At 38.5% G+C, this 16,736-nt stretch overlaps 1 protein-coding gene across 1 annotated transcript; it reads right to left on the bottom strand.

Annotated features, from left to right (window-relative positions):
- Positions 1 to 598: 598 nt before the first annotated feature.
- On the bottom strand, positions 599 to 3,327 carry LOC121298207 (transcription factor MafB-like). The gene has a single exon (XM_041225169.1). It carries the CDS (start codon positions 2,781 to 2,783, stop codon positions 1,776 to 1,778), a length of 1,008 nt encoding a protein of 335 aa, XP_041081103.1. The 5' UTR covers positions 2,784 to 3,327; the 3' UTR covers positions 599 to 1,775.
- Positions 3,328 to 16,736: the final 13,409 nt, after the last annotated feature.

Below are 16,736 nucleotides of genomic sequence, written 5' to 3'. Positions count from 1 at the left end.
TTTTTGTAAGTGCAAAAACCTGAATCTGTTTTTTTTTTTTTTTTTTTTTTTTTTTTTTACTGACCGGCAGAAAAAAAATAAAAGAAAACGTAAAATATACGCGATTAAAAATCAAACTGTTTAACTCGTCTGAAGAACGCTACAAATACTCAGAAATATGCATTGAAACTGAGGTCCCTCACATTGTTCTCGTTGTAACTTAAACAACTTCATTTACAGGTGCAAAGCTTCACTTCAGGTGTTAGAAATAAAGCAGTCTCCTGACAAGGAGTGTTCGGATTTCTTACATATTTCTATATATGTTATAACGGGTGGCTCAATTGACCTGGCATAGTTACTGAAAATAATCGATTTACTAAAAATGTACAAAAAAAAAAAAAATCAGATTATATAAAGTTGCGATTATCTCTATAAAATACAATTGTTGTCTTCATAAGTATCCCTCAAACTAAAATATCAGTTTAGGTTAACACATTAACTTAAGCCCCCAGCAATAACATTATTCAACAGCAGTGAGAAAATACTACATTTGTACGTTTGACTTGTGTGTATCGCTGTCATGTGAGAGTTACTTTTGTCGCGTTACACCTTGTTTGTCTTCCTCTAAGGTGGCCAGCACAACAAACCCAAAATGAAAACTGCAGACACCGAAATAATAATAAACCAGAACATTAAAAGTGCACTTCATTTATAAAGTTGGCTGTCTTTTAATGCAACTGCAACAAATAAAATCCCATAACTTAAAAAAAAAAAAAAAAAAAAAAAAAATCAAATAAGTTTAAAACCAGCCTCTAAGCAAGTTCCTGTGCAGTTTAATGTTGCATATATTTACAAGCTAAAAATCACCCCCACCTCCACCCTCTCCAATGAAAACTGCTCAAGCAGTAACGTTTATATTTTGTGATCATTTCATTTTTTTTTCGTATAATCCAAAAACAAAACAACAAATAAAAAGTTCAGATCGACAACATGCGTTTAAGATAAACAAGAAAAAAAAGGTACAAAATAGAAATTATTACCATACATGTCCAGCATGCAGGATTAATATTTAATGCAGATTTTTGTGTATATATATATATATATATATATATATATATATATATATATATATATATATATATATATATATATATATATATATATATTACCAGGCAGGCAGGAAACTAAGAAAATGTTGCATAAAATGTACCCCTCATCCAGTAGTCCTAAATTCGCAAGCGGGGCACATACAGGAAAAGAAAGTTGACATAGTAGTAGAGTCGCCTTCCTTTGTCTGCCCATTTTCTTTTCCCAGGTAAGTACTGTCTGCAGATGTTGGATCCAGAGGTTTTTCTTTTAAGCCAGACAAGTGTTCAGTCACTTTTATATGTCTCTTCTAGCATCTCCTGTAGCAGAAGACGCTTGCAAGAAAATAAGCACCCCCCCCCCCCCAAGTTTGTAAGCAACTTAGTATTGAAAAAAAGTTCAGAGCAGGCATTTTAAAATCTTCTCTGGAAAAGAAAAGAAAAAGTGTCTCTGACTCTACATTTAAGTAAAAGCGACTAATCTACAAGTCGAGATGTTGAACAAGTTTTAAGAAATTGCCTCCACTGTCTACCTCTCCTAGGGCTCGCTTGTAGTTTTCAGATGAATGAAGATGATTAAATATGAGATTATTTTTTCTTGATAGTCTCTTCTTGCATTATTAATAATAGGTATGTGTTAATTGTTTATGTATTTATTACTATTATGTATTATTGTTGATATTATTATTTTACTTGGACTCACTCGGTGATTCACATGAAGAACTCTGGAGATGACGGGTTGTCGCTGGTGGACCCAGCCTCTCGGAACCCGTTACTGCCTGTCAGTTTCTCGCACTTGAGTTTGTACGCGTCTCTTTCGCGGGCCAGCCGGTTGATTTCTTGCTTGAGCTGCTCCACCTGATTAACCAACTGGGTCTTCTCACTCTCCAGGACGTGCTTCTGTTGGACCCGCTTGTAGCGGCAGGACTGCGCGTAGCCTCGGTTCTTGAGGGTCCGGCGCTTCTGCTTCAGGCGGATCACCTCGTCCTTGGTGAAGCCACGTAGGTGCCGGTTGAGCTCTCGCACGGACATGGACACCAGCTGGTCGTCCGAGAAGCGGTCCTCCACACTAAGCCCTCCTCCGTGGTGACTCTGCTGCTGGTGGTGGTGGTGGCGGTGGTGAAGCTCCTGGTGGGACTCCGGCGAGGAAGGGGATGGGCAGTCGAGATCTTGGCTGTGGTGGTGATGGTGCTGGCCGTGCGGATGATGGTGTGCTGCGAGCTCATCGTGATGGTGAGGGACACTGGGGTACTGGTGATGGTGCTGCTGGCCATGAACGTGGCTGTGGTGGTGGTGGGCTGCTCTGTAGCCGTCGAAGCCGCCTTGCTGGAGCTGCTGCTGAATGTGCGGAGGGTGGCCGTGTGCTGTGGACCCTATCAGAGCTTCCACCGCGTCCTCCGGGGTCAGATTCAGCGCCTCTGGGTTCATTTGCTGGTGGTAGCCGCCGCTAGGCAGCCAGTAGAGCTCTTCCAAGTGGCTCTTCTGCTCTGTCGGGCTGAAACTGGGCGAGGATGGCACCGAACTGCACGGCGTGCTGATCGGAGTAGAAGACACCGAACCAGGCGGCTGGAGCCGGTTGCAGTGCCGGGCAGAGGCGCGATCCAACCCGGCCAGAGCCTCTTTCTTCACATCGAACTTCATCAGATCAAAGTCATTGACGTACTCCAGTTCCAGTGGGATGGCTGGGAGCTCTGTCCCCATGCTCAACTCTCCAGCCATAGTTTCTTTATCTGAGTAACTAGGCTGCTGTTCTTGCCAACGCTGCAAAACTCACTTTTTTTCCCCCTTGCCTTCTGTTTTCATGCAAGGGGCGGTATACTAACTACTCCGTCCACTGCTGCAAACTCGACTTCTACAACATGCGACACGCTTCTTGAGATAAACGAAACGAGAAAAGTCTAATTTGTTTCACTAATGCACAGCAGTCATCAAGATTATTGTCAGCTGTGCAAACTAGAGGCTTTAAGTAATCTTAATTGAGCCCCTCTGCAGAAGTACGAAGTTCAGATGTCTTTTCCTTCTTGCAAAACAGCAAACGCTACAAAAAAAAAATGTTATGACAAACAGCTACAACTGAGCTTCTCCCTGCTGCAGTTTTGTATTGTAAGTCCCTTTATCAAGAAAAAAAAGAAGTACGGATGGAGATTTTTTTTTATTTGTCGCAAAGAAAGCAGCTTTCCCTCTCTGCACCGCAGAGATTTAAGCTCCTTCCTCTATCACACACTCTGCTCCCGAGTTTCTCTCTGAGCTTCAGAGAATGCTTAGCCTGTGCTTTATTATTATAGCCGGCCTGATGTGACGCTGAAAAAGGTGGGTTAAATCCAGGCTTTCTCCAATGGAAGGAGGGCTGAGTGTCTGATTAGCATGTGTTCCACAGAGTGAGGGGTAAGGGGGGGGGGGGTGTTAGTTTGACAGATAGAGGCAGTCAGCTGACTCTCTCAAGGGAAGGAGGGGGGCGAGGGGGAGAGAGCAGGGATCGAATGCCTTCAGTGTTCATACTGCCTTGTTTTGAACGATGGTTGTGTTTTTCAGATTTTCAGTACGACACATTTTGTTTGTCTTTCAAAGTTTGTTTTTGTCTCTGCAAAAATATGTTATTTAAACTCTTCGCCGCTGTTAACGTCAAATAACGCGGACGACACAAAGGCTCTTAGAGCGAAAAATGAAAGGTTGAAAAAAGAGTACCGACTGCGCTTCACATTTCGAAGGGAACCTCAAGAAACACATACAAGACAGTCTCTGGTCGTTGGTTAATTCGGCCTTTCATTTGATAACACTTTGCACTGTGCATCTACATTCTAAAATAACTAAAACAAACTCTAGGGTGTAAATCTGTTGTAGAAAACGCATTCTTAAACATTTAGTTTGAAAGTGTAGAACCATTATTATATACTAAATAACAGAGGGTTCTATATAATGGGCTCTAAACAGAACCATCCGAGGGCTGAACTGGAAGAAATAGTTCAATTTAGAATCCAGTCTGTAGAACTCTCTGCTGTTCAGTATATAACAATGGTCCTATATAGGACCTTTACAAAGGTTCCAGAGATAGACTGAAGAAACCATATGGTTCTTTGTAGAACCCCGATACACCCTCTTTTCAAAGAGTACAGTACACAAAGCACATACATACATACATACATTACATACATACATACAAATTATACTCTATCGTACTGTAGGTATAGTAACTATAAGGTATACATATGGATTGTACAGAAACGTTGGCATAGTGTATTTAGAAAACATAAGGGAAAGAATCTTGAAGTTAAATTCGCTTCTGGGACTGTTTGCAAAAGATATTCTACAACTGTGGAACAAATGCGAAACAATTCCGAGCATCAAATATCATACCAGCCACTTTGCACAATTAGGCACAGTTTGTATGAATATTATTTGCTTTACAGATTTCGTTTTGCAATGAAAAAAAAAAACAAAAAAAAAACGAAGCCACTCGTAACCTTGTTAATCTATTTAGCACATTTATTTAATTGTTGCTAATGTAATGAAAAGAAGGCTCCTGGAAATGCAATGCAAGCAAAAGAGGGGAAAAACATAAATATATAAACACATAATAAAATAACAGACGTGAAGGGGTTAATTTGTTAAGTGCTAATGCTCACAATAAAAAAGCCTCCAATTTTGTTTTGTATTGTCAAGGAGTATAGATTCTGTGCGTAATTACTCCTTGTTGAGATAACAGGACGCTTTGTTTTTGTTTGAACATTTTGTAACCGTTCGGGAAAACTCAAAGGGTCGGGGGGGGGGGGGGGGGGGGGGGGTTTGGGGCTCCCTGTGTCTTGTGCTGGTTTCTTCTTTACGTACTTTCGGAAAACATGCTAAAGAGTGACCCCATGTGGCTATATTCGGAATTACCACGTAGCCTTTCCAAACTGAACACGAAGCTATTTTCCGTACAAAAAGTTAGTAATACAAATGTAATTTATTTGCAAGTGTATATAAAAGAACATTTAAAAAAAAAAAAAAACGCGAAATCACCTGAGATGTTACAATGTCACATGTTACAACTTTACATGTTACAAAAAACTTCGATATTTTTTGAAGCGGATAGTTATCATTATATATTAATTAATATAATTAATCAAGATTTAGGTAATGTTGAAACAAGTTTATTGTAAAGATTGTTCAAATAACATTTAAATAATGTGATCTATGTAAATTTCACTTTTTCTATTAGATATATATATATATCTATATTATATATATATATTATATATATAATATATATATATATATATATATATATATATATATTTAGCTATTGTCGTTTCAAGCATCAGCGAGGAGAAATTCAATATAGACTCAACTGGTAAAGACTGTTGTACAGGGACGTAGGCCTGCAGCTTTTTATAAACTGTGTTTTAATAAACGTTTCCTTTCAACACAAAGTGTTTTCAGAAATTTGCAGGAAATTGGTCGTAAATGAGTCAATGTGAAACTATCGATTTGATTCTAATCCTGTTTTCCTCCTTGCGTACACAGAGGAGGCGGCTACACATCTCCAGGTATTGATCACAGTAGGAATTGAGATTGCTGGACGCAGAGAAAGCGACAGTGCCAGCCAGCTTTGTTTGTACACAAATGCTCGTGCGTGTTTAATTAATGTCCGCTTACATTCTGTAAGTTCTATGCAGCTATGCGGTCATTTATAAAGTTTCATGCTTCAGTTTTATTGATTGGTCAACAACGATGATAATAATAATAATAATAATAATAATAATATAATAATAATAATAATAATAATAATAATAATACAACGGAAGGAGAGAAGGAAGGAGGGGCTACATATTGTTTCACTACATGGGACATTTTTAAACTCGAACAACATTTGTTAGATTTCAGATTTTTGCTCACTTTCCCTGCAAAGCTTGTGGCCACATGTCTGCCATGTATACTTATGTATACGTATATATTATTTCCCAGTCATGTCGTTGAGACGCGTTTCTCAGTTAAAACAGTCTATAAGAAAGAAAGAACAACCTTTAAATCAACACCATGATGTGGTTATTGAAACACAAGACCTTTTCAGATATTCTCTTCTAGTGCAAAATGAATATCCAACAATGACTAAGTCTGGCTGTCAGTAGTCTATAACTTCTTCGATTACATTTGAATACTGTAATGACACCATTATCCGGCCGCTTTCCAAAAGTACCAAAACGTAAAATATATGGTGTGTGAATTATTATTAAATACGTCATTGGTCTACAGTTGATAGTATGCTTGTTATTTTGTACTTTTAAAGTGCCATTATAAGGACAGCGGTGATACAGCTAAACCGCAGCGGTGAGTAAAAGATGCCCCTGCCAACAGTGTGCTCACACCTTGCATGTTAAACCTCTTATTGTATAAACATCGTGATTGATTCAATACAATTCGTAGGCCTTAATCGAACAAACTCTGATCATTTTAACGCATGCATTTTGCAGTAAACCTTCAGCTGTGAAGCAGGCTTAAGTTAACCCATTCTACGAAGCATTTTTGCTAATTGTTTGCAGATGAAGGCCTATTAAACTAATTATTACTTAGTGTATGCATATTTGCACAGCCCTACGCTTTACACACATTTTACACATTTCCGCGTAAACTAAACTGCGTGCAAGGCAAGAAAACACCCAGTGTGTAAAAATAAGTCTCGCGTGTATTTGCATATAAAACAGAGATTCGATTAGAGTGCAAATAGCGTGCCACTGATTGAAAAACGTAGTGTGGAAACAGGCAGGCACCGCTCAAGACCGGGACCCACGCGAGATAATAGCCTGTGCCATGCAGTGGCCCTGCAGCATTGCTTGCACAATATTGTAATGCGCTGTGATACACCCAGGGCTGCTGGAAGATGTGTCGCCCCCCCTCTTCCCTTTGGTAATAGCAGGTTGTAACTGAGCCGAGGAGTAAAAATGTCTCAGTCAGCAGCATATCGCTGGTTAATGATCTATTAAGTGATCCGTGTGCTTATAGACAGCAAAAAAAGTGTTGGTGGTTGCTTATTTATACTAATAAGATCCCCATCCTACGATTTTGTAAGAATGAATAACAGAAACACCTTTAAAAATATAAATATATGTATATACTCACACACACACACACACACACACTCTTATTCCCATAGTAGTCAGTTAATCATGCGCAGCTGCTCGGATTTAAAATCTTTGCATCTCCCCGAACCTTTACCTTATATCCCTCTGCTGCATCTGGTTGCTGTTGATCTTATGGAGTAGAATATAAAAAGACAGCAGCGCAGTTCGTACATCGAGAGCCGTCGTTCAGAACCCGGATTGCACACGAAGTAATTGAAGCTATTACAAGACGAGTCGATGCGGGTGAGTAAGGTGCTGCTATCGCCCTTCCAATATCAAGTGCCGAATCTTAATACATTGAATTAATGAATGATCGATGCGCTCTACACAAGCCGTCTGCTCCATTTCCCGTCTGAAGCATTCTGCAATATGTTCAAGTGTGGACGTGTTTTATTTATTTATTTATTTATTTTAGATTTTATTTAAGTTTTATGACCCTCATGTCAGAATGGATTAACTATGTGGACTATCTGCTGGCTTTGCATAAGCATTGGATTTCTTCTGGCTTAAAAAAAAAAAAAAAAAAAAAAAAAAATCGAATTTTACTCTAGAAAGTGAGATGCTGTTGCGGGAGCTTGTCACTAATTCAAATATAATTATCTATGTGTCAATTAATATTTAACACTAAAATTCAATATAAAAATGTATATAACCACACTTAAATGATATTATGTATCTAAGTCTAGCGTTTATTAACCCGTTATCGATAACGTCTTTACTGGGTAGCAATTCAGCGTTTTCCAGGTTACTTATTTCCATTTTATTTTTAAATATAACTTGCAATGTCGTTACTAAAACCATAGCCTACGGGATTAGACGAGCACGTAGATATATAGATGGTAAGTAGATGAACAGGGACCTGTATGGTAGGCTAGATTAAAACACGAGTAGTTATTGACAACATGGCTGGTTATTTTATTATATATTGAATATGAGGGGCATGCCAAAACCCTAGCTATACAGGATGCATGTTGCAAGTTATTATTATTATTTTATGCAACATAGTGTGTATCAGACACTAGTTATGTTACTCTAAAATACACTCTCCTCCTATATATATATATATATATATATATATATATATATATATATATATATATATATATATAATATGTATTTTGTCCTCTCTGCCTGTCGCTTATTTTCATTTATTGATACACTTTACATTAAGCACCACTAGGCCATTGTTTCTCATTCCTGTACTCCTGGCCTTAATCCCAATTACACTATGTAACACAATTTTTGTTCCTGGGTAGTAAGTGTTATTTCCTAATTGCTTATGCCTCAAAAGTATAGAAAATGGCTATTATTCCCCACAAACTTTGGTTTTGTGACCAGGACGATGATATTTCAAAATACCACTATTTCCAATGGGAAAACGGGCAAATGTGTGTCTTTTCGTTCACACAAGTCAGAAAAAAACAACATATGAATCCAAATTAACATGTATTTATACTAAAGTAATACAAAAATGACTACAAAAGATTTAGAAGTGAGTAGTTTTTCGAGATTTACGATTATACTGTAAATACAAAGCCATTTTGTTACACGGTGTAATTAATAAGTTAAAGATGAATTAATTTACTGATTTTGTGTATCAAACTGTAAGCTATATTCATATTCTGTTGCTATACAAAAAATGCAGTTCAGTAGGTCTGAGAAAACATATTAAAAAACAATATTATGCTGGAATAATAAAATAAAATAAAACGTGGAAATGTTTGTCTACTTGACTACATTACTATAGTTTTACCAGCCAACAGAAACACGTTTGCAACTTACCTATATCAGTATGTCAACGCACCATTAAAATAATCATTGGACACATGCAGATGTAAGATTAGTTCTTAATCATCTCCTGCATGTTTTACAATGCGGTAATGTGAGTTCAGATGCCATTCCCAGCTAGCTGAATCATTCCCAGCTAATTCAACTCCAGGTAAAGTCTGGATCAAAGGAGTCCAACTGACTGGAAATGTTTGTTTTATTTTTTTATTTTGTATAACTTGGTTAGATGAAGAGCACCCTGGGACTGGAAAGCTAATGCCATTGAATTATTGTATTTATTTGATAGATTTCATTAGATGGCGCAATAAAAAGGCAGTGTATTTTAAAGCAGCATCGCAAGTTATACAAACCGTGCTGCAAGTGTTTTTGACAAGCCTGGATACACATTCTGAGCTCCTTTTGGGATGCATATATTTTGGTAAAATGTCATCTGAGAGCTCGACATGAAGGCAAAACAAACCACAATGAAACTTACCGGCTGAGGCAATTGCACGAAACACTCCTCAATACAGGTTTTTTTTTTTTTTTTTTTTTTGTGAAGCTCTTAACCCGAAGGTATCCCTGGTGAAAGGGGTTACTTATACAGAACCAGCTATTTGAGCAAATGTACTTCTTTCTCTAGTACTCCAGCACCACTGCATCACCCACCTGGCATGCTGCATAACTCGGTTTTGTCACATTGCCAGATAGATCCAACAGAAGAAAAAAAAAAATCCTAATAGTGAGCCTGGTATTTTATCTTAGTGCATGGCTCCCCAAGTGGTCAAATACTGTAATGACACTGTTTAACAGCTGGTTTCAGTGTCCCTGAATAGCACTAATCTTGGTTAACATTTGGCAGCAGATAACATTGGGCCTTTCAAAATTAGTGCTAATAGGGATCTGTGAAACCAGCTGCTAAACTCTTCATCTGTTCTACCCACCTCTTAATAGCAATAAAATCAAGTAGAAGGATAAAGTATATTTAAAGATACCAACCTCTGATTGATTTTAGTAAGTTTAGCTTTACCGCTATTTGTAAAGGCTTATTAAAATCAATATTTCTGTAGCCACCACTAGCCATGCCTCATGCTGGTTTACAAATGAAGGAATAAGTGTATATGTTCGGATGGGAAGATTGAGAACCACTGTCTTAGTGAATCAAAGACAGTTGCTTAGTGTAGGGGAAAGCAGTCCACTTTTTAAAATGTGTGTATATAAGAGATTGGAGGTGTCCTTTTACAATCCCACCAATCCTTGCCAGTAGAAGCATAGAGTGACTTAGTGGCCAGCGTGTCTACAGTTTAAACTATCGTTAGGGAATGTTAACTAACTGGCCTGTAAACAAAGTGTATTTCAAGTGCACAGAAGGCTGCAGACTATTGAAGAATGTAAACAGACTTTCATACCTGGTGCTTTAATGTAAATGAAACATTGATTTGCGATTGTGGGACAAACAACGACGGCATAAATAAATATATTCTGTAATTTCAGCAAACAAAACGTTCAAAACATTCAATTTAAAACAAGAAAAAAAAAATGAAATGCTTGTTATTAAAAGCTGGAAAGCAGCCCCAGTATAACCCAAGTACAGATCCTCCATGAAGGAAAATGTAAAGCTAACATTCTATTTTTACTAACACAGAAAAGCCTTGCATGCATTGACAGTGATTATAGGTTCTCCTCTGGGGAAGGTAAGGATTAGTGGTCTGTTTTTTCTCAGCACGCTGCTTTCTAATAAACTGCTCAGACCACAGCCAGCCAATGCTAACTTAAACGCCAGGACCAGCTGTTTTTTTTTTTTTTAAAACCTTAGAAATATGTTGCTTGTGGAGCCACACTTGACCACTGCGGCGAGCTCAAAAAATAGCTTTTGCTCCTGCTTTATGATGCATTCTGTTAGAAATGGTGAGTCTCCACTTGCGATGAGGCTGCATGTAAATCATGGTTTAGCACTGACTGCTGTCCTGGGGTGACCTGCCATGTCCTGGGGGAGGGATATCTCGTACAAAGACATAATTGACAAGGGAACTGGCTACTCGCCATCTTTATGGACAAACATGCATCACGTTACAATGAAGTATATTATATAGTCATGTTTCTCAACTACTCTTTTAAAAGGCATTGCTTTTATTAGGACCTAATTAACAGCATTGACACACAAAATCACCAAGAATTCTACTCTGCAAACATTAATACACAATAATAAACATTTTTCTTAATTGGTATGTAAAAATGAACATGCTACTGAGGTGTATGTATACATGTCATGTACATTATATAGTTCATTAATTTATGCTGGTTAATCCTAATCTTAAACTATCTACCTAAGGTAACATCAAATGATTCAAGATGAATGCTTATCAGGGTCTGTGAAACCAGCCAATATATTAACAATAACAATAAAATGGTCATGGCATGAACCTGTTATGATTAGGAATCACTCTTAATGGCAAAAGAAATAGCTGTTGGATGACTTGTAACGTCAGTTTTTGATAGGTGTCTTTTTTTTTTTGTAATCTACCGTTTGGGGTGAGCAGTGTACTTTTACAATTTACTAGCCATAACTTCCAAAGCACACGGAAAGGCTAAAATAGACGCCTGCTAAAAAAAAATCATTAATCTTCTGCAGATCTGTGTCACCCCACCTAGCAACACCGACAGGGGTCCAGGCAGTGTGGAGGAGGAGGCAGCAGTGAAATCAGTGACCCGCCACCAACTGGCTCTGAAAAGCCCACCAGCCTTTAATAGACTTTTGCTGATCCAACACTTGTTTGCAGCGTTGCACAAAGAGCTGATTGCTTCACCTGACAAGCACATGGCTATTGGGGACTCCTCTCTTGGCCCCTGATAAATGACCCTGTTTTTTGGAGGGAGGGTGGATTCACAGCCCAGCTTGGTGCTGCCTTCTTCCTCTGATCTGGGAAGGCAGATGCCCTGGTCCACCTACACGTTCCTGGTATCAATCACGAGCAGTGCCTAAGTACCAAACAACTGAGCCCATTTAAAGCCGACATTCTTATTAACTTTTTTATTGATTTCTTTTCACACACTAAAACACAGTATATCAAAAAATGCTAATATATAAAACTCAGAGCCAGCTGTTTTGTTTTAGTTTTTTTAAATAGTCCTACATACACAACTGTAAAGAAATATGTATCACATTTTATTTGCATGTTTTTTCTTCTAGGTATCTAAACTATATTGTAGTTATTTTTTTAGCAATATCTATAAGAAAACTTTTTTTTTTTTTTTAAATCTCTTGTACACTCGGACTAATTCTAAACAGATCGGAATTTTGGAATTTCAAGTTTTGCAATAGTTAAAAAAAAGGGACAAATTCTTCTTTAGGGCAGCAATATTTTTTACCAGGGGGTATTTTAATAATCAGTAGCAGATCTTAATACCCTGTTTTAGGATGTCTGTAAAATATTGACAAGTAGAGATGAAAAGGATGTAATCCCCTTTAGGAAAAACAGCAGCAGGATTTATGCAGTTATAGGGGGTGGTATTGTTATCTGCCACTCTTAGATCATTACAATGTTTTGTGTGAGTATTACATTATAAGATATAGTATTGGTTACCACTTATGTCAATACACACCAAGGGGGGTGTTTTCACAGCTTGTGAACTTGCATTTAGTAAATCTTTGGTATTTCATTTCCGGTACAAAAATGGTGAATCGTGTTTTCCATTATTGCTGAAATGGCATAACTTTTATTTTTCAGCCAATAGATTATTTCTCCCCTTTTGAAAAACAAACTGGCATCTTTTTTTTTTTCAGTCTTTGGGAGACCAGTGACATTTCGAGATTCATTTTAGAATCAAAATTAATCAAAATCTATAATTTAGTCAAATAAATCTTTTTGATCTTTTTTGCAGTATTGCACGACCAGACCGCACTGCTTGTCTGATTGATACAGTAAGGGAGATGCCTTTGCATGTCAAAAAGGTTTTTTAGCTTTCTTATTGATTCCAGGTTGAATACAAAAATGACAGTTTGCTCAATTAAATAATCCATTATCACACAAAAAAGCCTACTGTAGTGTACTGTGAGATACTCTTCATTTGATAAGGTATATAGCTGGATTTGGGGACTCCGAACACCCTTGCTGCGTCAGTTCAACCTGCCTTGTGCCCCCTCCACAATTAATCCATCACAGATCCCTGGAGCTTGCTGACAGCTTGTTGATCATTAACCAAACGCACAGCCTCGGCCGCACAGCATGCCCCTGTGAGGGCAGGGGGGAGTAAAGGGGCTCAATCTGGTATTGCAACAGACAAGCGAGACACAGACACACAGAGGCCCTGACTGAGAGGGGGTAGAGGGACTGAGGGAACAGAGCTACAGGTGTGTGACTTGGGGAGGTCAGGTGCAGGTGGAGTTGTAGAAATAGTGTGCTTGTATAAGGTATGGTAGTTAATGGAGAGCAGTAGGATCATTTTAATGTTTGGCTTGTTCTGAAAGAATTGTAAGTATTGTAACTCCTGTATTGGATCTCAGACAGAGCCTCTGATATATTCAAGGGCAAGGAGCATCTCAGAGGGAGATGGAGAGAGACCAAATCACAGATAACATGGAGGGAGAGAGAGATAGATGGGCAGACAAAGATAGATGGAGAATAATTCTCAGCTTCCTAAACAGGTATAAACCGAAGCCCTATCATTTGTTTCAGTCTATTAAATTGCACTTTTCCCTGTCATCAGAATGCACTCTCCAGATTATTCTCTATGAAACAAACTGCAATACAGTACGTTGCTTTTAAAACATTTTCTTTTTAAAATTCAAGTTGTCTTGCTTCTGTTATGACCATATACAGTACTCTTCATCTCCTTCAGTTTTTCTTCTGTATGCAGAGGTAACCAATGACTAAGGCTGTATTTTTCTCTTATGATTAACATGGATTTCATGATTTTCATGAAATGCTCCCATTGTCGCGTAATATGTACTTCTCTGTGAAAATGAGACTAGTGTAAAATACATTTGTTATCACTTAAAAATAAATACAGCAAACCTTTGCCTTATTGAGGCACTACCTGCTACACAGCATTTAGGATCCTGGCAGCCGGTTTATTTTGCTTCTGGTGAATGATTGAACACACTGCATGGAGCTGCACGACTTCTTTAAAATGTCTTCAGCTTAAAAGACAACAACTGCATCAAAGATCGGAGATACATCTGCTAAAGATCGCTCTGTCCAACACAAGAATGAGACATTTCACATGTCTGTTGTAGTTTTGCATTTATTCATGCTTTTGTTTTGTTTGATAATTCACTGAACGTCTGAATCAGTGACTCTGTATTCGCCCTACACTCTGTATTCAGACGTCACTAACCTTGGAACTACCAGGAATGTGCCATCTTTCAGAGCTGAAACATGGCGTATAAATGTCAGCCAGGAAGGGTGTATTGGTTCGAAGTTTAAACCTGTCTAGTCCATGCTTCAGTTTAGTATTGTACAAAGTAATTTGCTTTGTTACACTTTAGGTTAGTAAATTCTGTATTGCCTAAAAAATGGGACCAGAGTTTAATCACACAGTTTCTGAATGTTAGTTTTAGTTGGGACCCAAGTTGGTCTCAATGGTTATTTGTTTGACAAAATGAAAGCGGGCAACTGGTGTAGTGTATTTTACAAATATATATATATATATATATGGGTGTCCTTATAAGTTGAAATCATTATGATAGTGTCACCTCGGGAAACCAGTCTAATACTGTTATAGTATAATGGCCTATATGATTATTGTGCCAATGCTAGATTTTCCGTAAGAATACCTCTTTGCGGCTGGTATCTTGCAATTTGACTAGTTTATTGTTTTCTAAAGCAGCAGTGCATTTGTTTTTTATCTGTACATTTGTTTACCTATTACACTTCCTGGGTAATTCATTTTCAAAGAGGGCTCTGCAAGACAGCAGGTAGATGAAAGCAACGCATTGCTAGAAACACAATCAGCTCAATAATTGGAACAGACTGGTGAATATTAAACAGAGGGAAACAGAATAGCAAGTGCATTTAGAAGATTGATTATCGTACTCTTATAAATACCAACAGTAGCTGCATTTTAATGTTGACATATACAGAATTCCAGCTGCTTGCAGCTCTGAGGGATGAATAAGGCAAGTTAGATTATTTTTCCAGAGACCATATATGGTCCGTCACTGTAGGAATCAATGAACAATCTAACTTTAATGGCGGTCATCCATGGACAAGCGCAAATAGAGCTCGGATGACCATTTGGTTCTTGCTGCTCGCGGGTGGATTTAATTTGTCATGGCAGGTAAACTACAAAATCTCATTTCTACAAATTTTACATTGGTCTTGACAGGGGATGTCAGGTCCCCTCTCTCCCCTACTTGTTTAATCCAGGACTTGTCTTTATTGCAGAGAGATAAATTCATCCTGCCCAGCTGGCAGTCCGTCCCCTCTGACGGGGCACTGATTAATCACCCTCTGTACCCAGGCAGGAAAGCCAGAGAAAAATGAGAGCGAGTGGCCCCTGGAATGTTATAAATGGGGAGACTCAGATGTGGCAGCAGCCTGGATCATTACTCACAGGTGCCCTGGACCACAAGACCATCCCCCACTCCCCCCCCCCCTTACCCTTCTAGAACCTACTATTCATTTCCACCAGCTTTCTGCACGTCACGGCATCCACGCTTCATTAATATAAGGGAGTAAAATGAAAGCTATTAAAAGTGAAAAATGACATTTCGGATTTGTTTGTTTCTCTGTCTCGTTTGTTCTCTTTCTCTTTTTTCTAAACTCGTTCATTTTTATTGCATGTGGTGAAAGTAGCAGGCGCTCTCATTCTTTATGTACACTGGTTGCCAAGCCGCTGCAATCTACTTATTGATCAGGAGGACTGATCCCAAACTCCTGAGCCCTGAAGCCAAGGGCTGAGCATGGAATGTCTCTTCCTGGACTTGTTGGGTGTCTGACCAGTAGGGGTCGCTGAAGCGAGATGAGGTGATCTAGCCCCAGCCATTGTTCCTCCATAAACCCAGATGGGCAACCTGGGGCGAGTGAAATTTGAACCACTCTTACATGAGTCACACTGGACTCTAAATGACAATACTTTTATTAAGTGAGCCAGTGCAGATCCCAGCACTGTAATATGCATTTACCACACATATAAGCTATGTCTCAACAATATGTCAAGTTGCACTTATAAAATTGATCTTTAGGCACCGACACCAGCTGTATGAGGGGAGGAAGAGGGGTGCAGTATTGTCTATGGAGGTTAAAAACCTAGATCATTTACCTGCTGTTCCATCCAGCTCCAAAACTTGAAGCAGTAATTGGGTACACCTGTACTTTACTGCAATGGCAGTATGCTAATGTGATGTATGCTTATCAATGCTTCAGCCCGTGCTTTAGTTCACTTTGCTGTGCTTTTACCGTGGTACGCTGCAGTAAAGGTAGGGTCGATGGAGAGCAGCAGATTTGTACAAAAGTAAGACGTAAATAAATCTGTTTGGGGATTCGGGGTGCAGGATGAAATATAGCTCGTAGGATGTGGGGCAAAGCAAGTGTCTGGGAATAACATCTCCCTGTGTCATTATGGAGAAAAATAAATAATGCGTTCTGCAAAACCCATTCATCTGGAATATGAATCTTAACAAAGACATTCTGTTTAAATATTATCAAGCAGCAATAACTACTGTAAATGGAATGATGGAGTAATAATAAACCACAATATTTTCTGTTTCTTTATACTATATTTTACAGCAGAGTAATGAGGCATGGCTTATTAGTAGTTTGTGTAACCTAAGGTTACATTAATTGAAATTAAACATAATTTGCAA

Source organism: Polyodon spathula, chromosome 23 (assembly GCF_017654505.1).
Source record: "Polyodon spathula isolate WHYD16114869_AA chromosome 23, ASM1765450v1, whole genome shotgun sequence".
NCBI lineage: Eukaryota > Metazoa > Chordata > Actinopteri > Acipenseriformes > Polyodontidae > Polyodon > Polyodon spathula.
The sequence above is the reverse complement of the archived record's forward strand: the minus strand, read 5'-3'. Positions and strand labels throughout refer to the sequence as shown.